Genomic DNA, 27826 nt, shown 5'->3' on the forward strand with positions numbered 1-27826 from the left:
GCATAGATACTACTTCATACAATAAGCAAACCAAAACTGCTTGAGCCTCCTGCTGGGGCAACTGTTCTAGTAAACAGTATGACTATTGCCCTACATATTCCTAGGACAGAGAATAATTGTTGCACTCCATCCACAAGGAAAAAAGGACATAAATACTTGGATTTTTGCCTGTGTAGATAGGAACTGCTGCAAGGAAATACAGCGTAGTTAAATGTACACATATTGTTGAGGAAAGAAATCAATACAGAAACTTCCACTGTAGCCAATTTTGGGTAAAGTAATAAATGAATTGTTCACCACACGCTGTCCTGTTATTTATCTGGCAGACAGGAAGGGGAAGCAGCACTTAAATTCACGAAAGCCAGGATAGGGGGGATGAGTTACAAACTGAGGATAACAATTATGGGGATGGTTGTGGAAACGAGTAAGGTATCTAGGACCTGAAAAGTTTATTAACCATGGCTGAAAAGCATTCAAAAGAGGCCTCTAGATAAACTTTCTCACTACATGTCTAAACAAAGCAAAATTGCTGGACCTTAAATAAAAGTGCTCAATGCTGGCCTAGAGGCATGGTCAGGCTGGTGATTAGTTGCCTTGGATATTCGGTGGCCCATCCAAAAAACGAAAAATGCTGATATGAGGTCAAAAACTTCCACAGCTACCAAAAACTACCTGTGCTACTCAGCATTTAGAGCCGCACTGGGATCAGTTGAATTAATCTTACTTTGTTCAGGATTTTTTTCATGCGTCCCATAAAGAGACATTTTTGCTGTACAGACAGGGGTGTTTACGAGAGAAACTCACGGATGTCCCGAGTCTTGTTTTGCTGAGCTGTCTGTGAGCACGCCAGCCGAGAAATTTATTCCAGCGCTCACGATGAAGCCAAATCACTTTGGGGGGATGGTGGTGGTGGTGGTGCTATCGGCTGCGGGGTGGGTTTTGCGTGTGTGTGTGGGAACGCAGAGTTCACCCTGCCGCTGACACGCTGAAAAAAACCCCACATCAAAGCGCCACTAAGAAAACAAATCGGGGGAACCGCGGATCGGCGGCAGGCAGACCCCCTTCCCTCCGCCCCCCCCGCCTCCTCCTCCTGCGATGGGTCGGCTCGGGCAGACGCCTTTTTTGTTTTTTGTTTTTTTTTTTTTTCCCCCTCAGATTTTTTTATTTCCCTCGGTGTCACTCGCTCCGGGACACCGGGGCTGCCAAACCCAGCAGGGCCGTGCGGCCCCGGCGCGGCGCGGGCGGGGCGGGGCGGCCCCGGGCGGGGGGCGGCGCCGGGCGGGGATGGGCAGGAGCGGCAGGGGCGGCGGGCCCGGCCCCGGCCCCCTCCCCGCGGGTATTTAGCGGCGGCGCGGACCAGGCGGAGCCCGCGGCGGCGACATGGCCGCCGCCAGCAAGGAGCCCCCGCAGCTGCAGCGGCTGCTGGAGCGGGACCCTTACCTGACGCCCTTCCGGACCGACTTCCAGCGCAGGTACCGCCATGGGGGGAGCGCCGCGAAGAGCCGCCCGCCCGCCCCGCTGTCCCCTCCCCTCGGCCGGGGCGGCTCCGCTGCCCTTCCGGTGCGGGCGGAGCCGCCGCCGGGGCCCGGCGGGGCCTCCCCGGGCTGCGCGGCTGCGGGGAGGCCTCGGCCGCGGGGCTGGCGGGTCCTGCCCCGACCCGGCACATCCCGCCCCGGGGTGTCCGCGCCGCGCCCCGCGGGCCCTCCCGGCTGCGCCGATGGGGCGGCGGCGGGTCCCCGGCGAGCCGGGCCCCCTGGGGCGCAGCTGGGGGCACCCTGCGAGAATCATGGAATCACAGAGTAGCCGGGGCTGGAAGAGACCTTTAGAGATCATCTATTTTTCAACACCCCCCCCTAAGACCGGGTTGCTCAGAGTTTACATCCAGGCTGGCCTCGAACGTTTCCAGGGATGGGGCATCCATAGCTTCCCTGGGAAATCTGTTCCAGTGTCTCCCTGCTCTCACAGTAAAGAATTTTTTTCCAGTATCTAATCAAAACACGCTCTCTTTCAGTTTGAATCTGTTCCCCCTTGTCCTGTCACTACACTTGCAAATAGTCCATCTCCACCTTTCCTGTAAGTTCCCTTCAGGTACTGGAAGGGCACAATTAGGTCACCTTAAAGCTTTCTCTTTCCCAGGCTGAACAATCCTAATTCAGGTTTTCCTCATAGGAGAGATACTCACTCTGATCAATTCGGTGGCCTCCTTTGGACTTTCTGGAACGGGTCACTGCTCCCCCCTGGGAGGGGATTGCACCCAGAGCTGGATGCAGTCAGTACACGAGGGTGGTGCGCCGAGCTGCTGTTGCTAATAAAAGTGTTTTTCAGTCTGGCTGTGGTAATCCGTAAAGAAACTGCTCCTGAATCTCGTCTTTCTGGAGAATTTTCCTGCAGGCGTGTGTTTTGAGATAGCCCTGAACCGCCAGCTCAGCTGTTCAGCAGACCTGCAGTGGGTGAAGTAGCAGAGCATGCGTTAGGTTGGTGCCAGGTTGTCGGTCTGAGTATCCCTTTTTTTGTGCCTCTCGATGGGAACTGTGACACCAACCCTCTGGCCAGGGCCTGGGTGAAAGCCTGCCAGCAGCAGCTCGGGCAGAGGTGGCCTGTGTCCTGCACAGCCAGGCTGCAGGCCTGAAAAAGCTGCTGTAGCCTCACTGGCTGAGTGAACAGAGCAACTGGGAGCTTTTATGCCACACGTTTATGTCTTGTGTTTCACTAGCAGTCCTCTGATAGTCAAAATAATTGTAATACTGCCCAATGCCTTGTATCTCAGAAGTCTGGAAAAGTCTGTGTGTGTGGAAGGGATGCAAGGAGGAATTTGACTCCCTCCCCCCAAAGTCTGTTTTTTTTTTTTCTGTATTCTATGTGGTTTAGCATTACTAGGTGTCCTGTGGGGTTCTGGTATTGAATAGTGGTATGGCTAGATCTTGTTAAAATGGGATTAAGGATTAAGTAAACTATTAGACTGACTTGCAGTGTATGTAGTAATCTCTTAATGGCAGAACAACTGAGTGTTTTAAACAATGGTTCCTGACAAGCTTCTAGTCACGCATGCAGTGTTGTAAAACACCTAATTCTTTCATTGGGGTGCCAGGGTGTAGGAATTAATAAGTGGGCAGATCTGGCTCTTAATAAAACCATTCATTAAAACATTTGGGCTTCCCAAATGTGCCTGCTATCTAAATGATTGTGTATAATGATATTTGTATTTCTGAGGATAGGGTAGCTGTACTGAACAGAGTGAGTTTGCAAAATGTTTGTGTACTTCTCAGGTTTGTACACCTTGAGCATTGAACTGGTCCTGTCTGTATCTTGTCACTTTCTGGCTTCTGAACTTCCAACTGGTCCCTTGCCATAGAACTATTGTGGAAATGTGTAATGTTTAAAAACATTAGGGAAAACTTTTGTGGCAACCTGTGGTAAATTAGATGTCTTGTTCTAAGCCCAAACAAGTAGTGCATCTTGTGGATGGTAGAGGGTGCCAAGGAGGAGGAATTGTAAGCACAGGAAAATACTGTTGGTGTCTCCATGCAATGCTCATTCCAGGTGCTATGAATTGTGATTCAGTCTGTATTTAATAGCTTCAGGTGTTTTTTATCTGGAGGCCTTTCATCAAGAGGGCCCAGGAGAAAGGAGTTTTGCAGCCTAATTGATGCTTATGTGAGGAGCCAGTTCTTTGGGGCCTTCAGTATGTGAGACTTTCTTATTTATGTCCAGTTCCTGTGCTGGGGGAGGTGGTGAACAGCCCTGCACAACTCTGTGCACTGTCCATGAAATCCTGAGCAGTGTGGTGCTACATGCTCTTTATTCCAGGCTGAAGGGTCCTGATGTGTTTAACTGGTGGTTATGTGACCCATCGCTGTGGTATGGGACTGTTGTTAAGTAATTCAATGGATCTGGTTTCCTACACCATACATGGTGTAGGAAAAGGCTGTATGAAGCAACTAGGAATATGTGCTGTGCTGTCGAGCAATTGGGTGTTAAGAGTTGATTGACTGACAGAGGATTAAGAATGCTTGAGAATCAAAGCTTTTTAAACACTTGTCTGTGAAGATCCTGATATTATGCCTTGTGCAGAAACATGTGAAATCATCCTCCCTTTGTCTTGCTCAGTAACAGTTCTTCTATAGAAGTAAGAGGAAAATAAAAGACTTGGGGTTTATTTTTGGCAGTGACATCAGCAAGTTGCTGACTTGCCCTTTAGGCTTGAGTCTTTCTGCTCTTCTATCCATAGCACTGTATTAGCATGGCCTATTATTGTTAGTGGAAAACTTTATAGCTGTGTATGCCTGTCTTTTGTATCATGCACAGCTAACTTTGTGGTGATGGTTTATTCTCACAGCCAAAGCCAGGCCATTTCTGTTGTTGGATTGGATTGCTCAGGACTTTATTGGTTTGTGCTGTGGCTCTGGGGATGTGCTTCCTTGGGCAGCCTCTCCCTGTGTTTGGCTACACTCATTGTGAAAAATTCTTTTTAAAGTACTGTAACTTCCCTTGCTGCAACTTTGTTGCTTCTGATCTTTTTTCTCCTCTGTACTTTGGAATACAGCCTGGTTTATTCTTTTTTTTTTTTAGGCACTCCCCCCACCTGTCCCTTTAGATTAAAATTATAAATGGATATCAGCAACCCATGCTTCCTCAAGTTAGCTTTTTCATACCTAATCCAAGGAAACTCATCTCTGGGGCCCTACCTGTGGTAGGAGAAGACAGGCCAGGAATAAGAAGCTGCCTTTATAGAGAGGCCATGGTGTGTCCTTGCCTGTCTAGGCCTAGAGAAGTGCAGGCCTCTCCTGCTGAGGTTCACATCTGCCTCTCCTGCCCTGTGCTGTGCTCCTTTACCCTCAGGATGATGACCATGTCTTCATGACATCTTTGAGCCTTGTTTTGTTATTCCTTTTTCTTGGAGGGAGGGAATTGCTGAAGGATGGACAGGCCTTAGTCACATCAGCCTGGATTCAGCAGTAGTGTGATTATACTGATTCACCTTGAGAGTTGCCAGATTCATGATAATATGAATCATGATGTTGCCTCAAGTTTTGAAAATTTTCCTTTTGCTTTCAAGGACTGTCTCCTTTAACCTCTCTAAAAGTGTAACTTCTTGCTTTAGGCAGCTGACTGTTTTCTCTCTTTTTCATAAAGCCTTGAGAAACACTGAATGAGTGCTTTGATGGGAACAAAGGGCTTCTCTAAAGATGTAATGCCTAAGATGTGATGGTAGGACCTAGTTATGGAGTATGGACTGACATAGTTAAATGAGGGACTACTAGGAAGAACGAGACCTCTGGTCACATTCCCTTTTCAATACTTTGTCATGCCTGGGCATGTTATTGCAAATGGTGTTCATGGGGAAAATAGAAATCCGTAATTTTTCCTTTCTCTGAATGTCTGAATTTGACCCTGAGTTGAGGAGGGAGCATTTTCTCTGGGGAAGGAGAAGATCGATGTATAAATAGTGAAACATTCAGCCTTGACCCAAATACATACTATTCAGAACTCTAAACAAGAATCTACTTAAAACAAACAAACAAAAATCGCCAAGTGATAGTGTTTGTGTAGGATATCACTGTGCTACATTGTTTGACCATCTGTGATATGTTTCCCCACAAGTATTTTGTTAACTCCCAAGTGTTATTTATACTAAAGACTTTGTATAATTCAGTATGTATTTTTAGTCTTTTACCTCTTAGAGCATAATTGGTTCAATTAAAGCCATTAATGCCTGTGGTGTAATTGCATTTTATGGAATTACAAACTGGTGTTAGAAAGTGCTGCCCATTAGAATTTTCTGCTATAACAATGTGCATGGCTTATTATATTTTACCAGTCCCTGCAACTGCCTCTAATCTCCTGACTATGTAGTCCTTGGTGAAAGCTTTTTTTGAATAGTTCAATTTATAGAATAGATAAGAAAAATTTTACCAATATGTAGCTTCAGTCTCTATCTTCAAACAACACTGATTAGTTCAGTTAGATAAAATGCTGCCCATAGTGCTTGGTCATGTGTATGGATTGAGAGAGAGAAGGTTCCATTACTTCTGAAGTGTTGGTGAAGACAGGAACATCTACTCAGTGGCTTTTGTAGCTGTATGAATTACCAAGATGTCTGTCATTTGGTTCAGAGGTTTCTAGTAGTGTTCTTACATCCCTGCACTCTTACAAAAGGGAAGTACTTTCCATGCTTCTGGTTGTCTCTCTCATTGTGTGTGTGCTTAATATCAGATTAATGCTGCTTTATGGTTCTGTATTTTTTTTGTCTATTTTAAAGGTGCAGAGTGGTGGGTACTTGACTGAGGTATTGAAAATGAAGAGGTGTCGAGTTGGGTTTCATAGGGCTGAGTAGGAAGGCAGCTGTTGGATTCTAGCAAGTTTGGGAATGGAGTTGAAGAGTGACACAGCTGGAATACTAGTTTTAGATGAAGATGGGGAGAGGAGAAGGACTGGAGTGTGATCTGTCACAAATGAACACAACCACTATGTATCATCAGTGTAGGGAACCAAGCTATCAACTCAGAAAAACTGGATTTTCCTTTTCTGTTTTGTCTCATACAGACTGTTGTATCGAGTGTGCAGAACTAAATGTTCATGAAAAACAATGTCATACATTGCTGTGTTTTTATTGTTTTTGGTGTCATCTCATAAGTTCAGCAGACTTCTGTTGATTCTAGAACCCTGACAATTTAATGGAATATATCCTGCATTATGGTACTCTCTAGAATGCTCATGTGCATTCTGGTTACTAACCCTGACAAGCACAGCTGACTACATCACTGATGGCCTTAACTTTTAAGTCTGTGAGGAAGTAGTTACGTAGGCCAATGTACATCTAGTGTATGTGTGTCTGGGTGTAGTCCTCATCAAAAGATTCAAGTTGCCAATTGTCTTAATAGCTGCCTACTCTATAAAAAGGCAACAAAATATTAAGATGTAGGCATTGCATTTTGTTAGCAAAGCAGTTGCCTCTGTACACACATTAAAACTTAGTACTCTCTGAAAAAAAGAACTGAAGCCCCCTCAGCTGTGTTATGTAGTGTTAGTATGTCTGAGCATGTTGGACGGGTTCTGAGAATTGGCCTGGAATTTTAAAATGTGATATTATGTGACCAGGAATCTGATTGCTATCTCATTGTAATAGGAGGAAAAGCTTTGTTTTGCTGAATACTTTAAAGTCAGGTATTTATGCATGTTTCTTTACTACATCAAAGCTGTAAAGAAGGCATTCTTATTATGGAGGACTGTCTTAAACTGACATCCTATCTCAGCAAGGTGCTTTTCTCCCTCTGTTCAATTTCAGTATTTATGTATAGACACTTATTTCTTCCCAGTCTCCCTGTTACCTTTTATTTACTCCCACTATGCCTTCTAATCTTAGCAGTTCCTTCATCTTCTGTCTCCCACAAAAGAAGCTCCTTTTCACTTGTGCAGTGTCAGAGATCTAAAACCTCTCATTCATGCTTCCGTTTGCTATGTACTTCTGAAACTTTGCTTCATACAGTTATTCATTAGGTTAAAAAGAAAATAATGTCTTGAGGCAAAGTGTCAAGTGCAGCAAGATCAGGTTTAAAATGTTTAAAACATGAGTTTTCATCTGGAAAAAAAAATTATTCAGCAAAAAGTAGTTTCTTTGTAGGATATGACTCCCTCTTCCCCAAGTATCTGACAGTTTGATATTCTTACAGCAACTCATGTTAAGAAGTTGAAGGCCAGTTATTAGGGATGATTCCTGGCTATACTGCAAAGAATAGGCCTCTGAGATGCTGCTCTTGGAAGCACCTTCCCAATGAATGTTATCTGGACATTATTTGCCATTCAGTGTTAGGATAGGCCCTTGACAAAATAGATGTCTGAGGACCTGTGAAAGGACCCAAGTCAATTAGCTCCCTTATGTGACCCTGTTGAAATCGTTCCATTAATCTTGGATATTTCTAGTGCTAAACTTATTTTAACCTATGCTCTTGATATACTGAAAACAACAACAAAAAAGCCTCACTGACAGTTACTTACTGATTCTTTTGACTGGTGTAACTTGAATGTGGAGGTAGCTCTAATGCTTTATGCTTGACACCCTCCTCTTTTTTTTTTTTTGGAGCTGTTATTCAGGCATGGTATACTTTGGTTCCCTTGTATCCTCACTGTGCTGCCTCTCTTACTGCTGGTATGTCTGCCCTTGTGCTTAGTGATAGAGAAAATAATTTCAGAGTAGAGCATGAAGTTCCAGTAAGGGTGGACTTATTCTCTCCAGAGTAGGAGTACTGCTGGTGAAAGGTTATGCCAAGTTTAAAAAAATGTAGCCTATTTCTACAAAAGGAATTGAGGGATGTTCAGTCACACCAAATTAACTGTGATGTGTATAATTCGTGGAATGGAAAATGTGAGTTTTGGCCCTTGTTATATGAACTGGTCTTGCATTCATTGAGTGATTTGTGTGTTCCACAGTCTTTAAAGGGCAGCTGGGATCTGAATTCCCCACCTACAAGTTGTGCTGGTATGATAGGCCAAACTAAGGATGATATCCTTTACGGTAGGAATAGAAAAGTGGAGGAATCCTGCCAAAGTAATACTTTAGGAGAGTGTGGACTTCAAGTTTATTAGTGTTCCCTCTTTAATTCCTCCCATTCAAAACCATACCCCACCTTTTTTTGTCAAGAAAAGACCTCTAGAAATGTGGATAAGCCAACAAAGAGACTTCATTGATCTTGAAGGGTGGTTGCAAATCTGTGTAACTTGAAGAGAACTAGTTCTCTATTTCTGGGCAATGTTTTAGGGTCTGATCTTCATTTGTTCTCATCCTCCTCTTCAAGAGGGAGCTGCTAGAGAAGGCTCTTTAGAAGACACTGTTTTGGGTCAAGTGAAAAGTAAACTTTTAGTGCTCATCACAGATATAGGTAGTTTATTACAGTTAGTGTGGGGATTTTTTTTTTTTTTTTTTTTAGAAAACAATGTATTAGATGGTGGCTGAACTGTGTGCCAACTGTGTGTGCAGGTCAGACCTGTGTTTTGAGAGCACTTTCTTTTTCCTGATGTGTCCCTGCTAGGCAGGCTACATTTGTGTGCAGGATGTGTGCTTCCAGGCGTTCCCCATGGTCGCGTTGTCATCCTCAGATCCAAGCTTCTGGTTGTATAAGCATTTGATAAGATCATTTGGAGAAAGGCAAGAGGGCCAGGGGGAATTGTCTGAAAGACTCCTATTAAATTCATGCTGAGTTACTGTGTGTTTTAAATGAAAACACACTGCACTACTACAACTGTTTGGTAATTGCCCATCTAGAATGTATTCACTGCATGAACATAGGAGTCAGCAGCTCATTTTAGCAGCTTTAGGGGGCATCCTGATTGTACCGTACCTGCTATCCCAGCAAAAAAAAAGAGAGTTTAATAAATTCTCTCTTATGTGTCAGGCTTAAGCAGATACCTTGTGTATTTTATGCTGTCTAAAAGGCCCTTGGACATCCCTGCTTGTATGCTAGCAAGTCTGTTACATTTTTTGTCATTGTTAGATACCTGTTAACAGTTAACGTAATTGTTTAATACCTTTTGTAGCATACATTCACAGTATAAATGTGCCTGGTTTGATAGTATTGGTAAGCTGTGAGTTTGTGGATGGTTTTCATTCTAAGAAAAAAACTTCAATTTCCATCATAAGAAATGATGAATCTTTTGATCCTTTCAGCAAGGTTTAATTTGTCCTGAATAAACAGCTCTTCCTGACAAATCCTACTTCTTTAGGAGGTTGTTGAGGCTTAATAGAAATATCAAGTGTTGCATACTGCTTTAGTTGCCAGCTTTTTTGAGGAAATTTGGGCAGCGTGTAAATACTTGCACAATAGGTCTGTATTGTTACACAAACAGTGGCAATGACTCCATGGCAGCATTTGTGAAAGAGTAGATGTGATGCTCTGGGACAGGAGCTGGTGCAGGGGCTCTCCAGAGCTTAGAGCTAAAATCTACCTTTTTGAGAAGTAGAAATTCGAGAACAATCTACATACTTTGTGCATCAAGGTAAGACCTCAGGCAAATAAATACTTTGTGTCAGTTCTCGAATACTTCCTCAGTTTGTATTTTGATGGGATTTGTCGTCTTGTGTTACCTCCTGTGTCCCACCCTTCTGCAGTTTCCTCTGAAAACCCTAAACATCCCTAGGAGAAATGGGGGAAAATCCCTCCTTGGTAAGAGGGAAGGACCAGAGCTGAAAAAAGACAAGCTTTACAACTTCTGTGTCTGTTTAGACTACAGCTTTTTTGAGAATGTTGAAGCAGTGGAGAACAAGGTAAAGCTTCTTCATGCTGAATGAGCCTGGTGATTCAAATCTGCTGTCTGAACAAATGAATCCTCTCTCTCAGCTGACATGAACTCCCAATCTTCAACTTAATCTTTGGAAAGCTCATGGATAATCATATCTTTCAAGTTCAATAGATGGATATTGCTTTTAATAATATATTTCACTTTTGGAGAGTAAACAGTACGTGTCCAATTCTGCCAATGGCATGGATCTGTGAACATGTGTGTGAGGTTTTCCAGTGAAGCACAGTCTCTTGGTAAAGGGTTTTCATTTTCATTTCTTTCTATAGGGATCAGATATGTTCCGTAAATTTTTTATTCTCGCTTAAAGAGGATATTATTTAGAAAAATACAGCTTAAAACCCCCCACAACAACAAAACGGTGTAGGAATATCTTTAAATCTCTCGTCTTGCAAGCAGCATGGTGCTTCTCCCTTTTGGGGAATGTTTAGGAGGCTTAAGTAGTTGTACCGATTTGCCCATGCTCTTTTTAGTTAGGGTGCTCCTTGTCCCTGTGCTTCTTTCTTCAGTCCTTGGCTACATTCTTGGCACCGGTTGGCAATTGTTTTGAACAACAGAAGGTGTTTGTGGGATGCTGAACTACTTTCAGCATGTAGCACAAGTAGAGAAATAACCTCTCCATTTGCAAACTCCGAAGTGATGGGAGAGGTGCTTGAGCAAAGCCCAGCACTTGGGTTACAGCTTCGGGCTGTATCCGTTGTCTAAGCAGCTTTTTCCCTTTCTTGGAGAAAGGAAATCAAAAAAGGCGTTACCTCTGCTTTGTAAGGCAGCGAGGGGGGAAGTCTAAAGTGATAAAGGGCTTAAAAAGGTCCATTAAGGCAGGAGTTTGGTACTGGTAACAGCATCAGAAAGGTCTCCTCCCTCCCCTGCCTGCACATGCAACCCCTCCCGCATCTCCCCCTAAAAAGAAAGGGGAACAGGAAAGGGTATCTCTAAAGCTGTTTTTAGTCTGTGCAAAAATCAAGGTAGTTGTCTCAGCTTTCAATGGTCTGAAGTTTTTGATATGAGAGTGAAAACTAGCTTTTCCTTTGCTTGCTGTACAGCTTTCCATGTGTTTTCCCCAAAAGGCCATAAAAATATCTTTATTAATTGCACTTTACGTACTTAATGCATAAGTGTATGTATACACAGACCTTTTTTTTGGAGAAGTTTTTAGCTAGCCTGTGTGTAAATCCAACTTCCATTGGAGTTCACTGGCAAGTTTAGGTATGGCTTATAGAATTTATTGATTTAATCTATAGCATATTTGGTATGAATTTTCTAAAGAGTTCTTTAATGCCTAATTTTATAAACATCTGGAAGGTTTTTTCAAAATATTGATGCTTTATTTTAATCCTGTTTACAACAATTGGAAGGCATTTAAGGGAAAAAAATAGGCTCCTAACAGTCCTTTCTTTAAATAGCAGCACTACTAATAAAAAATTTGCTTAGTATTGCAGTGTAATTTGAATGTGATTATAGTGATTAGTTCTTTCAGACAAAAAATTATAAATAAGACATGTTAGCATTTAGATTTATTTGCTGAACTTCTTTGCATTTTCTTGGTATCATCAAAAAATTCTGGACAGAGAAGCTTTTTCTAGTTACTACTTACTTGTGCTAAAATAACAAAATGTATCAGTTCATAAATCAGATTATTTAATACTTCACTTAAACACTGTAAATTAACATCTCAAAGCTGAAGAGTACCCCTTCATCCCCCTCCTGTGCCCTCAGTTTTAGATGCCACATAGTTGATGGTAGGTTTATGTAGAACTTTCCTCAAAAGTTCAAAACAATATTAACTGTGGCATGATGCTGGTTTTTATTTATTTTTTTTGAGAAAGAGGCCTTGGATTATATCAGTGTCTAAAAATGTATTGCATTAAATATGGGGGTTTTTCATGTTGCTGAGGTAGACCAGGGTTGAAAAGCTCAAGTTTGCAGGAGGGCAAGACTTGGGGAGAAGTTAACTACCAGACTTAATCTGTGGAGTAATATTGCCATGTACTGACATTATGTGGGGAAATTTAGCTGTGTTACTTGCATATAAATTCTGCCCTTTTATCCCCAGAATTTGCCATGCAATGAATGCTGAATTGCAGTGTGAACTTGTCTTTTCTCTGATTTGAAGGTATTTTGTTCCAGAGACAGGTCTGAGCATGGCACATAGGACTGAAGATGGCACATAAGCTAATTTAAAGTTCGTTTTTTCCTCACAGACTGGCCCTCCAGCCACTTTCCAGGCTGGGACTGGCTACTTAGGTTCTAACCTTCAGCCTTCTCAATCCCTAAGTGCCAAACACAGCAGATGTCACCAGCTCCTCTTCTGCAAGGCTCCTGGTACAGATTTCAAGCATGGATTGTTTAAACATAAACTGCTTAATTTCCTTGATGATGATAAAGTTCTTAATGGCAGTGAAATCAATAAATCAATGTATAAATCTGTTCAAAATTACACATTTTCATTTGAGGAGAGCAATCTACTGCTATTTCCATGAACTGATAACAGGATGAAAAAGCAGTGTTCATAGTGCAGAAGTTAACCTAGTCCTTTACACCTTTAACTGGTAGAAGGTGTCTGCAGGTTCCAAATGGGTAAAATCAAGGGCACTTTCATTTTGTGTATGGAGATGTGTGTCTTTCAGCTACAACTTGTGAATTCTGGAAGGACATGAAAAGCTTTACTAAAAAGATTAGGTACCTAAATAGAACTAATGAATATTATCACTTGAAAATTTATGAAGTTTGGACCTGACTTGGATGTCAACTATTTTAGCACAGCCAGTAAACCAGGAATGTTGTTACTGCACAATAACAATGACTGGATTAAAGTGTCTCTGCCTTCTGAATAGGATCTCTTCTGGACCATGAAGTTATGGACTGAGTATTATAAGATAACAAGCGATGTCTTTGAGTGGGACTATCAGCCATGCTGTATTTTGGCCAAGGGATTTGGCTTTTTGCCTGGCAGTAAGAAGTATAAACGATTGCATAAACACACTTTCTTTAACAGCAGAAGCAAATACTTCATCTGAGATGTGAACCTTTTGAGTTGCAGGACAAGAAGTAAGACGTGACCTTCCTTAATATCTTAAATAATGTATTGCCCTCAAAGTACACATCAGATTGAGCTTTCAGCAATGTGTGGTTCACTCTGAATGGTTTCCAGCTTAAAATGGAGGTAGCTGTAAGTGGCAGTTATGTCCATTAAGTGTCATTGTGAACCACTTTGGCCATAATGACTTCTGACAGAAACATCTCCCAAGCACTGCAGAGGTAGGAAATGCCAAATCTGTCAAGACAAGATTTTTTTTTTTTCCCCAGATATCCCTCTGATCAGCTTGTTTGTCCTTATGCAGTGGAGATAAGTGTAGTTTGCTGCAAACCCACTACCTGTCAGTTATTGTTGTTCAATTTTAACAGTGTTTTCCCAAAAATGCATAGTCAGCTCTGGGATGTAAGCTGGAAAATCATTGCATTCTTTGACAAGGAAACCAAAAAGGGAGGTATTGAAGTAGAAAGTCCACAGAAAGATGTTACCAATATAGCAGTGAATACAGTTTATAGATGCAAGAGCATGCTTACAAATACAATAATACAAATTGTTGCTGGTGCCCAGTCCAGCCCAGACTGTAGTGATGAATACCTTTGTGTAATGGCATCTCCACTAAGGACTTTTGCAGCAAAATTATGTTGCTCACCAGTAGTGTTTGCTAATGCATTGACAAGCATTTCTAATGTAAGCCTGGTTTTAGAACAATAGTCTTCACATTTGGGAAGGTTAGAGACGGCTTCTAGGTAATCTTGTGTAAGTCCTGTGGAGGGTGCTGGGTGTGACTGAAGTACAAAGTTTGACATCACACTTGTGCAACTTGTGGACTTTACCAAGAGGAAGCTGATTGAACTTCAGATTTTCGGCTCCACTGATCACTGTAGGTTATCAGTTTCAGAGGCTGTTCTTGGTGTTGTTGACTCTTGTCAGCAGGGCATGTGTGTAATTGCTTGTTTAAATAACTGTAAAAATGCCACTGAAGTTTCACCGCAGATGGGTTTTCTATAAAAGCTTCATGACATTTGTCTAATACAAGCCATGTTTAGTCTGTGTGAAGAAAAGCAATGGGACAGTAGTAAACTGTGGTGACTTTTGTATTTTTTTCTGCATCTTTTTCCGAGCAAAGGTTTGTCTATCCAGTCCTTGCTTGTTCAAAAGAACAGATGTGCTACGAAAGTCAAGATTCTTTTATGCTGTTGCTTTATTCTGTTTTCTAAGTTTATCTTGATTCTCTTTCCTAGGCTCAGTGGGTTGCCTGCCAGGAACTGTAGGAAATCCAGGGTTTTATCAAAGAGAAGGCTCTCAGCCTCTGGAACCTTTTGTGACATTCATTCTGTTAATGTTACTCCATGATAGGTGTCAGACACGTGGTGCTTACAGTCATGTCTGTTAGTGTTTAATACAGACACAATGCACAGATATTGTTGAGGTGAGTGGGTAGATGTCTTATCAGTTGGTGTTCCAGAAATTTCTGTAGAGATGGCAACTATTTGAAGAAGCAGCAGGAGAAAAAAGGCTAGAAATGGCTTGTGCTGTGTTTTTGGTGTTTGTAGGGAATTTTTTTCGTAGCATTACTTCTGGTATTTCCAGTGAGTGTTCCTAGTTAGGGCAAGATAAGACAAATTTGTATCAGAGAAACAATGGCATAAAGCCTTAAAATTCCTAAATCAACTTTTTTACCACTTTATTGGAGTGACTGGAAGCTGACACTTGCTTCCTTCTGGCTCAGAGAAACATAATTTTGGTATGATGGCTCCAAACCCCACCTCTGGTGTTTCTGATCATGCAAAAGCATATAAGTTATGTTTACCAGAAAAATAAGGATAAGGTTTTCTTTTTTTTTTTTAAGGACCACAGTTCTTGTGACAGAGAAACTGTAACAGAAAAGTAGGAATAAACAGCAATTTGTGTCTGCTTTGTAATGTCTTTCATACTTTGTAATGGTGTACTTCAATGCAATTTTTTCAGATGAGTAGGTATTTTTATTTTAAACCAGAAAGTTTTCGGTTTTTGTGGAGGTATGGGGTGTTGTGTGGGGGTGGTTTTTTGTTGTGGTTTTTTTGTTTGTTTTTAATCTATCTGTAGTAGATTAGCTTTCCCAGTCTGTTGCTGAAGTTTTTGATTCTCAAATGTCAAAGCAAAGAAAGTACTCCATCCCCTGCAGCTTGTAAATTACTCCTCTGGCTTTCTAAGGCTTTGTGCAGAATAGGCTGACCAAGACTTGATGCTTCGTGGGCAGCTCTGGTGGAGAAGATAGGAAGGAAGTGAAAAGTGATGGTTGAGAGTTCTCTGGGTCTTGCTGTGCTTCATCAAGGTGATGTTCCTGCTCTGCTTTTCCCTTTGGAAGAAAAGAAGCATTGTAGAAAACTTAAAATTCAGTGGGGTACACGCTTTCACCTGGTAAAAAACTAATGGCCTGTAAGATGTAAAGAGGCATCTAGAAAACAGTAGAGATGGCATTGGTGTTGTGCATGTGCTTTGACAATGAATACATCATTTGTTAGACTAAAAGCTTAGGCTTAAGATTTTCTTTTTTCCTGCTATTTCTATTGATACTCTTTCATCAACTGATCCACTTGTAAATTATAAAAGAACCCAGAGGGAAACTGGTGTGAAGAGAAAATCACGGTCTTGACCGATGAACTCAGGAAAAGTTCCCTTGGTATGCAGTAAAGTGGGGAGCATAACCAGGGGGCTTGTAGTTACTTCTGTGCATGTGGTGTGAGAAACTATAGACTTCAGAGGGGAAATCAGGTGAAGCTTTGAAGGCTGTAATAACTTTAAATAAGTGTTTGTAATGTAACTACTTACTAAGTGTTTGACAGGCTGTGCAAGGTGTACTTTTCCCCCACTTTGTGAGCACATTTAAAGAACTTGCTAGTTGGTGAGAGAAAAGTAGTCTGTTCTAGTATTTCTTGATTTGTGTGCTTTGTCCTGCATAAGCAGAATGGGTTTTGTTGGCCTTATTGTTGCTTCTCTAATCTTTACTCCAGGTATCAAAATTATGGAAATTGAATTTAGAGCCTTTACAGTGATAGACCTTGCCTAATATAGATTACATGTGTGACCTTAATTGAATGACAGAGCTACTAAATAAACATTATTGAAATTGTATGTATCCCTAGCAAGCAAGCTCGTCTGTTGCAATGTAGCATATCGGATTATAAATTTAGTGTTGAGGGTTAATTATTGACTTGAAATCCAGGATAGGTGGTGACCTGATAAGGATAAAATAGTAGGATACTGTTGTGCAATTTACCATAAGATTCTAGTATACTTTGCTACTTCTGCCTTTCATAATATAGCCAAAGCAAATTGTGGATTGGATGAATCCAATGTGTTTTCCTACACACACAGTGGTTATTGTAATATAAAATTGAATTCCTGTCCCGTGGAATAATTTCATCTTAGAACTTTTGATAAACTTCATTGCCTGAACAGAAAGAATGAAGAGGTGTGGATGGTGTGAGAGCCAAGGCAAACTTGGTAGCAGAAGGAAAAGGAATTAGGAAATGCAGATTTGCAGACCATCTCTAAAGGTTGTGATGAAACCTTGGCTTACCTCCCTTTCTGAAAAGTATCAGACTTTGCTCTGTTCTCCAGCTATGAAGTGAAAGTGTGTGGTGTGGGAGTTGTCTGGGTAGGGTTTTTTAATAATAGTTAGGGTGGCTATGAGATGACTGGAACAAACAGGTTGTAGTTGCAACCCGTAGTGTTGCTTTTCATGCCGGTTATTGCAGTGACATGGTAATTGCAGCTCACAGGAAATCTCAATAACTTTTGTGGTGGGCTGTTGCCTCTGCTGGCTCATTCCTTTGTGCTCTGCTGTGATAGCTGATGAGAGAGATGGTCAAATGCAGGGAGCTTATATAATTGCATGATTGTATCATGCCTGGGAGCAAGATGGCTATCAACCTTCAGGTAGAATAGTGGCATATTTCAGTGAGTCTTCACTAATTCTTAGTGTTCTGATATCCTGACTAGATATTGCTAAGAAGTTTTTATTAGTGGGTGGAATCACGTAACTGCTTTTTGTTAAATTTCTGGTAATTCAGATGACTGTCAAATCTTAAAAGGATACTTTCTGCATTATTCATGATGCAATTTGTATTGGATACGATCATGTCAGTACTCCAGTGAAGGCTGTATATTATGGGAAATATTTCTTGTTTGGCTTGGCTTGTGTAGGGTGTAAACATGTCATGATACATTTCTGACAATGCAAAACCCTTGTGATTATTGCAAAGATATCTTGAATTTAACTAAATATTATTAAATACACAGACTTTTTGTGTGTTTTTCCATTTTAACAGATATTCTGCATTGCATCTTCTGTTTGCTAGTTACATTAGCAACCTCATTCGTGCTTTTGCCTGCCCCCAGAACCATTTTCTTGTAAGCATTTATTGTGTACTTTTTACACAGGGAGCAATCTGGAGTATGTATTGTGGTTGTGCAAGCCAGCACTTCATAGCCTTTGGGAAATTTGGGGTTCTGAGGCTGATAATAAATCTTTCTTTGCAAAGTACTGAACTTGGGTGACTTGCAAGGTAGTGGAGGAAATTCACTTCAGAGCATTAATTACAAAAGAAAGAATAATATTTTAGAAAGATGGAAGTTTAATAATCAAATACCCAAGTACTTGGTAGTAATCTAGAAGATATTTTTTTATTGTTTCTGTCGTGTCTGTGCTGCATCTGATTTGTAAACTTTCAGAACAAAAGTATTTGTGGAGCAAAATTGGTTTGATTCTGTATCATTGCCATAACTCTCAATATTTCAGTGTTATTAAGTAAATCAATTGAAACCTGCTGCATACCACTGCAACTTTTCACGAGTGCTCATGGATTTCCATGAGTGCTGTCAGGGCTGAGGGAGTAGAGGATATTGTCAGTTTGCATGGAGCTGGTGACATGGAATCATACTGATCAAGTATAATGGAAATTACAAGTGGAAGTTAAATTATGACAGCGTTTGTTCTTCAGTCTTTGAAGTTATTAATGAAATGAGATTAATTTGGCTATTCCACTCTGCTCAAGGTGTGTTATCCATGGATTTGATGGGGGGCCACTGTTTGTACATGTGTTTTTGGTGACTTTTTTGGGGGGAATGGAGTTCTGTTTTGCTTTGGGTTTTTGTTCTCTGAATTTCTCTGTGAACTGTCCAAGCAATGAGGATTTTCTGGACTCTAGCAGTCAGCAAACTTTGAAGTTCACTGAATGGTCTTAGAATAGATGTCCTTGGTGCAAGATAAACTTAGTTTTAGGTTTATTTTTGTTTCTGGGAGAACAAACAAAACAGGAAAATCAATAACCAAGTAGGCTGGAGTAGTTTCTGTTGCTTTCACTCCCTGCCCACTGCCCTCCCCCCAAAAAAGAAATTCCGTCAAAACACAGAACACTGTGACAATTAGTTGCTACTTAGAATTTATTCTTAAAGGAAATATAGAGGGTGCCTGACACTGAAATTTGCTTTAGAAAGAGCTAGTTGACCAGCAATGAGACAAGATTGTTTTAGTAAAAAGTTTCTATGTCACATTCAGGGTCACTTATTTTGGTTTTCATCTATCTCTGCCAAAATACATATTTTGCAAGGGCTTACCTGTTTTGCCCAATAACTTAATATGTAAATAATGAGCTAAGTAAGGAACACGTTTGCTCTTCATGCTACCTTAAACTTTTAGCAGAATGGATTTTGTTTGGTTTTTATGGCTTTTTTTTTTTTTTCCCCTGTGTGTCTTGGCTCTGAAATACCAGATTCATGAAATTGTATCGTGGACACTTGCCTTTGTCTTGAGAACTGTATGGAGAAATGTAGCCCTGTTTCTCGGGGAGTTCAAAGCCTGGCTCTGCTCCAAGCTGAGGTGGAGAGCAGGGGCAAGGTCTTGCTAACAGGGAAGGTTGTGGGCAAAGAGCAGGTCAGGTCCTGGCTGTCCCTGCTTGACACTTGCCCTGGAGTTTGGAAGTGCCAGGAGCCTTCTTTGCCAACGAGCTGACTTGGTCCTGTGTGCTGTTAAAGGCTCTAAAAGAGTGGTGGTGTGAAACGAGTGCAAGTTGAAATCTGTATTATCTGATGTGAGACACCCTCTCCCCCTCCAAATTCAGATGTTATATAATTGCCCTGCAGTCCTAGCAACTCCTTAACACTGCAAGAGAGGGATGAATTACTGGTTTGCACTCTTTAATATTGTCCACATCAATTTTTGTTCATGCTGTTCATTACATATACTGATGTGCCTTCAAAATCTTGTTTTTATTATGGATTTTACCTCAGTAAGCAATCTGAATATTTATGCTTAATTAGGAAGAATTGATAAACCTAAGAAGATTCTCTCAAGGAGTTGTCTGGCAAGTTGAAAAATTTGTTTTATTCAGCTGCATTTCTTAAAATCATCAAATGGTTTGGGTTGGAAAGGACCTTAAACATCATGTAGTTCCAAACCCCTTGTCATGTGTAGGGATGCCTGCGAAGGAAAAACAAATGTTTAGACTTGAAACTTGCTTATTGTTCTCCTCCTCCCACTTCCATGGTATGTCCATCTTGTGCTGATAACCTGGAATGAGCTGCTTCTGCTCCTGTGACTCCACGTGGGACCTGAAATGAGCTGGGTGATACTTTGGATTTTGTGGTTGTGGCCCGTGTTTACATGTCTGACCTGTAGTAAGGGACTGGTAGCAAGAAGGGCCTTTCTGCCAGAGTCTCCTGTCTGTCTGGAGTGTTGCTGAAAGCTTTTTGTCACAACCCAATGCAAGTGTATTGTGTGATGTGACACAGTGGAACAGCACACCAGGGCTTTCGGAACAAAGGTGTCTGTAAACTTTGTCACACAGTCACCCACTGATGGGCTGTGGCTTAACATTTCAAAGAAATCCAAGAGTTCATTTAGTGTGCACCTTCTTAAAGGCACTAAATGCTCAGCTCAGAAAAATGTGAGAGTAATTATGAATTTTTCTTAGAGTAAATGAATGATCGACTATAAGAATTCAATCTTTGAGATCAAAAACTAAGGGAGATACATCCTTATAGCTCTTTGCTGTCTAAGACACTACATGTGTGGGCATGAAACTAATTCTAGTGAATCAAACTGCCCGATTCCCTCCCTGGTGATGCAGAGGTAAGTTGATTTGTCTTCTGCAAAGGAAGACAGACATGTTAAACTCTTCCAAAGTAGCAGCTGGGCTGTTTTGTTGGTGGTTTTGTATGTTTTAGCATTGTGGAATTCCTTTATTTGTGTGCATAAATGCACAAAGAAAATTAATGCAGGCTTAGGGGACGTGTGTATAATTGCCAGTAATCTAAGATATATTAGAATGCTTTGGCATTTGCAGTGCTTGTCGTATTTCTGTCATTACGTGCATCACTGGTTTTATATATATTATCATATTCTTTGTGGTGTGACTTTTTTGTGGGTTTTTTTGTGGTGTTGGGGGTTTTTTTTGGGTGTTTTTTGTTTGTTTCTTTGTTTTTAAGTAGAACTGGCTAGCTTCAGTAGGTGTAAAGTACTAAATATTCACAGAACAATTCTGGTTGAAGGGGACCTCTGAATGCTATTTATGTCTCAGCCTCCTGCTCAGGCTCAGGTTACTGTTGAATTGGGACTGGATTGTTTAGGATTTTGTTTTCTTCTGCACCCTCTTTGAAGCCTTGGTCCTAAGAGAATATTTATTTTCTTCTGTCTAGCTGGCTCCCCCTGTCATTTTTTGCATATGTTTTACTCTTAAATCTTTCATCTTGTCCCAATTCAGATGACAATTTAAAAAGGCTTCTAACTGGCAGTACACAAATTATGTGTGTTAGGAAGGAAAGAATATGCCTATAGATGCTAATGTATGAGTAGCCTTGTAGGAGCTGACTGTGAGTTCAGGTTTTCTAGCAGTAGAAGAAAAGGTTTAAGAATGAATTACTTGGGGGTATTATATACAGTTTACAGGTTACAGATTTATTTATGGAATAATAAATAGCCAAGCTACTCTGATGCAATGAACCCATTGTGATGAAAAATGCACACGTTAATTCTTTGTGTACCTAACAATATTATTTTTTCATCAGCTTTATTCTTAATAGGTAATACTCATTATAAATGAAGATGTTAATTTCCTAACTAACAGTGATTACCTAAAGTTTTGGCTCCTGGTTTTCCTCCTGTGTTATTCACTTGTGCTGGTGCATATCAAGCTGACCTCAAATAAGGAGGCTGTGCTGACTGAACCTGTTGTCCTGCTTGGCTTCAGTTTGTAGGCTTTTCTTTGGCAGCTCTTCAGGTTGGGAGTTGGAACTAGTAGTATTTTCTAGGCTTAGTTCCAGTAAAGAGAGACTATTTTTATGTTCTGAGTTTCAAGTGGAAGAGGGGATGTAAATACCCAGATTTGCAGATAATCATATACATATTTATATTTATCAGTCAAGACTGTAGCGCACTTTCTATTTAGTACTTTAGAGATAGACAAGCGCTTTAAAATACAACTTTTCAAGCAGGTCAGCCAGTGTGAATTGTCTAAGTTCCTCTATAAAGAGAAAAAAACATACTAAAGTGGTCATAGGAACGTTATAGTGAGTGCAAATTACTAAAAAGGGAAACTCTGTCCAACATATAATCCATTACTACATTGCTCAACGTGATAAATAATTGAGATTCGTGAAACAAATAGGTGATTACATCAAAATAAAACAAATGGATTGTAAAACCTAATTACACCCCCATAAAGAAATAAAACCGAGCCTTACAAGGTCAAGGGGCCCTAAAACCTCCCTACTATCCTAAGAATAAAATCTGGTCTTTCAGGCGCCTGTTCATCCAAGAATGCATGAATTGTGACTGGTTGTAGAGATAACCATTTAGCTTTAGCTGTAAGAAAACCCATATATTAAATACTTAGCAAAAACCTGTAGAATGTATATGATATAATTAATATGCATGAAGTAGCTAAGATAAATACTAAATGTACCCTGTAGTAGGTGTGCAGATTTGGGAAACTGGTCCCCATTTCTGTCACCCAGCCGGCTGCTTGCTTTTACCATATAATAAACTCCTATTAAAAAACTTATAGAAACTCGGGACTTTGTTTATCACAATGTAATCCATTACTACATTGCTCAACCTTTTTGCTGTTTAAGTTTATCCATTTGAAGTGAGTGCTTAAAAATATTAATTTTCTGCACAAAAGGCTCTGTGTGAATAAAGCTTATGTCAAAATTTAACATGAAAGACATCTCTAGTAGTTGTTTTAGAAGGTGCACATAGTCTTAAAGCAGATGTGATAAATCTGAAACTGTGAAAACAGAATGGTTTCATCTACCCAGCAGATAGCTTGTCCATCTTATATTTCCTAACTCCTAGTATTAGACAAATGTTTATTCCACGATCTCTGAAGTTTTCCCAGTAGTACTTTATAGTAATAAGACCACAGTTAGACTTGTATGTGCAACATATCAGGATGGCAATACCAGGCGCTCTGTTTGTAGAGTTTTGCTTCCTCCTTCTCCCCCACACCCTGAACTGTTGCAAGTGCTTTTCTGTGTCCCAAGTTACCTCATCACTTCAGATATTTAAAATTCTGATGTAAACTTCGCTGTCTTGCTGTGTCTCGAGTGAAGTGATTTGAGTCTTGCACAGTAATGCAGTGTTAGTTAATATTAATACACTCCCCTCTCTTTTGTTTGCAATTTTCCTTTAGTTGTATCAATTCAAAACTCGAATCATAAGCTTTCTAATATTGTGACAGACAAATCACATTATAAATGACTCATGTGCTTCGAGGCTGCAAAGTAATGATAAGGTCTGAGATTATTGAGCTGTGCCTACTAATATCAAATACAGCTGCAATCCCATCAGAAGGCAGGTGCCTTGGAAGTTATGTCATATGTACTTAGGAGCTTAAATCCTGTGAAAGTGGGTATATGGTTGGGATGAATCCAACAGCTGCTGAGCAGTGTTCTTTCTGCAGTTAAGTGCTTAACAAATTTTTGGCATGCAGGAATTCATACAGTTGTAGTCAGATTAGAGAGTGTGGAGAAGGTACAGTAGCTTAATGTTTCAGGAAAAGAGCCAGACTATGTAAAATCTGCAGTCTTCTGTTTTCTAGAAAGGTTTGAATATTCAGTATAACAACTTCAAGAATTTGATGTTTATACTTTTTTTGGGTGATTAACGATTGGTATTTCTTGCCTTGGTGTTCATTCTGACTGAAGTCTGGAAAAAGCGACTTTTAGACTGCTTGGCCATGGATGACAGAAGCTGTTGTATACAACAAGAAGACATGATTTTTGCTTGCTCCTCTTCTGTGGGAATAGACTTGATTGCCTCAGACTAGTTACAGATGTTTAAGTACACAAGTTCTAATTGTAGTTCTAGTACATTGACACTAAATTATAAAGACTTTGCATTGTGGGCTGTATAAATGTTTGAGTGCTTGGCTTCCCTTGCTGGCCCTGTCTGCAGTAAAAGCAGTTAAGAATTAAATTTAGACAAGCTTGTGCTGTGAAGCAAATGTGGTGCTTCTGCTGAGGTGCCTGAAGCTGGTGTGATAATGGTGTTCCTCCCTCCACCCCGAATCCCTCCAGGTCTTGTTTTCCAATCACTGGTGGTAACGTTTTCTTCCTCAAAACTGTCCTCTAAAAGGGCTGCTTCTAATAGGCGTTTCAGGAAACCCAGAGAGCACACCAGGCTTGAGTAGTTGGATGTGTGGTCTGTATGAACAGCCCCACTCAGCTGCTGAGCCTACAGAGAAAACACTCCTTGATCAAACCAACAATGCCTGATCAAAAGTGGCACAGTGGTCAGCAATAAAATCAAAAGTCCTTCCTTCTCATTCAGTGTTTAATACTTGTTTTTCTAACTATGATTCTGTATGTAAAAGTCTCACACATGTTTTTCTTTCCTGGAGTGCTGGGAAGTTTTGTTTGTTGCAATAAAATAGAGAGGTAATTGAAAAGTGGATGACAAATATTTAAAGGCCAAGAAGAAACATACACTGGGAGTATATCTGTGTGCGTGATAAAGGGAAAACAAACCACTTGGTGTAGGTGGTGTGTGAGTACACACACACCCCAAAATTTAGGCTAAACTAATAGGCTTTAAAGGGTTATTTAATTTGGTGGAATACTGTAGGTTTATGGAGAGGATAATTGTTACACGGAGAAAGGTTTGGTGAGGTAGTAGAGAATCTGGGTGTTGCTATGGGTACCTTTTCTCCAGCTACCTTTTTGACAGCCTCTTAAGATGGCTGTCCATTTAAATCTGTTTAAATTTTGACAAAGAAACAGCCCTATAGTAAGGGCGATTTTTGATAATTATCAAGGATGAGAAAATTAAGTTTTTAACATACCTTTCAAAAAGTCACTTTCAAATAGTGAACTGCTGGAATATACAAACTCTTGATCTGATCCATTAAATCATGACTTAGTTTTTAATTTGTGCAACATATTCTAAAAGGAGGTGAAGTAAGACTTGTGGAAACTGGCAGTGAAATGTAGCCAGAGCAGCTGTGCTCTTTTCTGTTATGGAGTTCAAATAACAATTCATACTCCATCACGTTCCCACCAAAGTGGGATAGGTGGCAAAGGCAGTGAGGAATAGCTGATGTTTTATTTGAAATAACTTGGAGTTCTGACTTGTGGTTTAAAAGCTTTTCCCTGTTTGGTAGACAAGTTAAACTTTCAATTCTTAATTTCTTGTGTATTTATTTAGAAAGGTAGTGTGTGTTGAGCTTCATTTATTGCAGTTACTGTTACTTGCATCTTTACTAAGAATGTAGAAGCTGAACTGATGGAGCAGTCTTGAAATCCAAGTTTGAAAAGAAACAGATGCCTGCTTATGTTTGCTACTCTGGTAGGCTAATTAAAAAAACCACAAACTCACAATATACAAAATAGCTTTTAAAACAAAATTAAAGAGTGACTGAAGTCTGGACTATTTTGTCAGTATGTGCAGGGCTTTTACAACCCATAGGAGGTTGTTGGCTCTCACCACACAAAAGATTGCTTTAGAAATGGTACTGACTGGTGTTTCCAGGTTACTGAAGTCTTACAAGAGGTAATAACACCTGTCCACCAAGAGGGAAATTATAAATTCTTTTTAAGAAATTCTATGGGTTTTTTTTCCCCCTGAACCCTCTTGTGTGGCTTTTTTGTGTGTTGATTATAACTTTTTATTGGTGTTGTAGGAATCACGGACTCTTTCCCCCAAACTAGGCCTTGATTTCTAGTAACACAAAGACAGTCTGTTGGCAATAGTTGGCAGTGGAATCAAATGGGAATTGATAAGCTGTCGTCTACAGCTTCATTAAAATTAATTCTGGTAAATAAAACATTTGAGTTCTTTCCAGATTAGGGTGTTTTTAAGCATATGTTGATCTGATGAATAGAAACAGTTGGAATGTTCCACTAATAAATACATGATTATAAAAGGAACAATAAACTGATTTTAGTATGGGGAGAAAATCTAACCCATGGTTTCCACCTAAATGTACTGAATAACGTGAAGAATTTTTGAACTTAAAATAAAAATGCATTAGTAAACCAGATGATTTTTTGACTGTGTTATGTCCCTATTACAACAAATTAATAATTATATTGTTCCTGTAGGTTACCTGTGAATGTGATTAATGTTCAGTATTACATATTCTAGTGTGTTTTGGCAATATGGAAATCTGAATGTTTAACAGGAACACAATTTCAAATTGAAGCAATAAATCAGAGTTAGTGGAGTAGGGCCTGCAGGATGCCACGCTCGTGGACAGTCATTGAGAGCAGTATCTTGTCCCACATACTTTTGGCAGCAAGAGCCTCTTTATCAGCTACTGTCTTTCCAGTCACGCCTGTGTTCACGTCTTTGCTACATGCTCTGCTGATTACCTTGGAAAAGGGCAATGCTGTAACTGTTCAACTGACCTTTCAGTTTATTTTCTCTTGTGTAATATGAAACATGAGCTAACACAGTCTTAGTCTACTGGTTTTGAGACAATCTGTCGCTGCGTTTCTGCAGCTCTCTGCTCAGATGGGATGGAGTTTCTCTGTGGTTATGTTAATTCAAAAAGAGCTCCATCAACTTGCTTCAGATATCATCACAACAGAGCAGCAAATTATTATAGCTAAAAGAGGGGGTTCTGTCTACAGTTCATGCATAATAAAGAATACTTAGCAGAGGGATAGGGAGACTGACTATTAAATGAAGAAATCTTATACCTAAAGTGTTGATCTCATAAATGTTCTAATGTGTAAAACTAAATAAATGAAGTATGCTCCTGGTAACTTTGTTTCCTTATATGTAGAGAAATATATAGAACTGTCATTATTTTGAAATTGCTGTTTTATTTAGATTGTTTCCTAATGACAGGGAAGCTGTCTTGAGTGCTGTGCCATTCTGGGAGGTTGTAACACGGTGTAGTATCATAAGGTTTTTGGGGCTGGCTGTATGGTGTTTAGGGGTTTTTTTTGTTTTTTTTTTGTTTGTTTTTTACCTTGGGGAGTGTATGTTGTAGTTATTTTTAAAAGGTAACTATATACCTTTTACGTCATTAGAGGGAAAAAGAAAATGGCTTTCTTGTAGCAAGTGTTGATACTTTGTGTATACACTTTTCTCCGGCTGGAATTAGTGTCTCTAAGTAGTTTGCTGGGCTTCTGATGGAAAGAAATTGCCTCTTGCTCCTTCTAAACACCAGTAATTTGTTACACTTACCCTGGGAGGTGCATCCGTGTGTTTCTAATAAACTGAAGTGGGTGATAGATCAACAAACATGCAGGGATGTGTGTAAGAGAGCCTCTCAATACTGTGGGGGAGGGTTGTTCTTAGAAGTGGGATTGGTTTGGATAAATCACTGGAGCAATTATTACTAAATGGTCGCATGAAGTTTGCATTTGATACACCTTGTAATCACCCCTGCATTTGGTTCCCAAGTGGGAACTGTGTGTGTTTGTTGTGAAGCTGATGGCCAAAACATTACAGTTGTCAAATGCTGATAAAGCTACTAAGTTGCCTTAATGTTTAAAGCAGGGAAGATGCTGCTGGTGTCCTGTATCCTGTACTGTGCAGAAAGTAGTGCCAGAACTTCAGTCAGCAAATGATCTTCTTGCTAAAATACTACAGAAGGGTATTTATTAGGCTTCATAGCTTATAGGTCTTTACCATCTCTGTTAGAAGAGAAGCATCCTCTGCTGGTAGGATGTCAAGAAAAACTCTGATTTCTCTTCTTCTGCCGTTTTTTTGTCAAGCTCCTATGTACTGGACTGTGTGTTGCTGTTATAGCTTGACTTGCACATGCAGTGGCACTTTAAGATAGTTTGGAAAGAGCTGATTCTGAATCAGTCACCTTGTCCTGTATGGATGGCTTTCAACAGATTGTGCATTATACACCCCCAAGAAAAGATTTCTTAATTTTTATAACACTGCATTTAATTGGAGATGCAAAAACTACACTATCCCTCCACACACAAATGCTTTATCTATCCATACTGAAATCATGGAACATCCGAAGAGAGTTGGGAGTTATTCATTATCTGCCCAGT

At 40.3% G+C, this 27826-nt stretch overlaps 1 protein-coding gene across 2 annotated transcripts in view; it reads left to right on the forward strand.

The window, feature by feature from the left end:
* The first annotated feature begins 1351 nt into the window (after positions 1 to 1351).
* GBE1 (1,4-alpha-glucan branching enzyme 1) overlaps positions 1352 to 27826 on the forward strand; it is a 146683-nt gene continuing 120208 nt past the window's right edge. For both annotated transcript variants that reach the window (XM_027692623.1, XM_027692624.1), the window contains exon 1: positions 1352 to 1472. In XM_027692623.1, the coding sequence (XP_027548424.1) occupies positions 1381 to 1472 (92 nt within the window). In that variant the 5' untranslated portion in view covers positions 1352 to 1380. The remainder of the gene's footprint in view (positions 1473 to 27826) is intronic.

Source organism: Neopelma chrysocephalum, unplaced genomic scaffold (genome assembly GCF_003984885.1).
Source record: "Neopelma chrysocephalum unplaced genomic scaffold, ASM398488v2 Primary Assembly neopelma1_87, whole genome shotgun sequence".
Classification (NCBI taxonomy): Eukaryota; Metazoa; Chordata; class Aves; order Passeriformes; family Pipridae; genus Neopelma; species Neopelma chrysocephalum.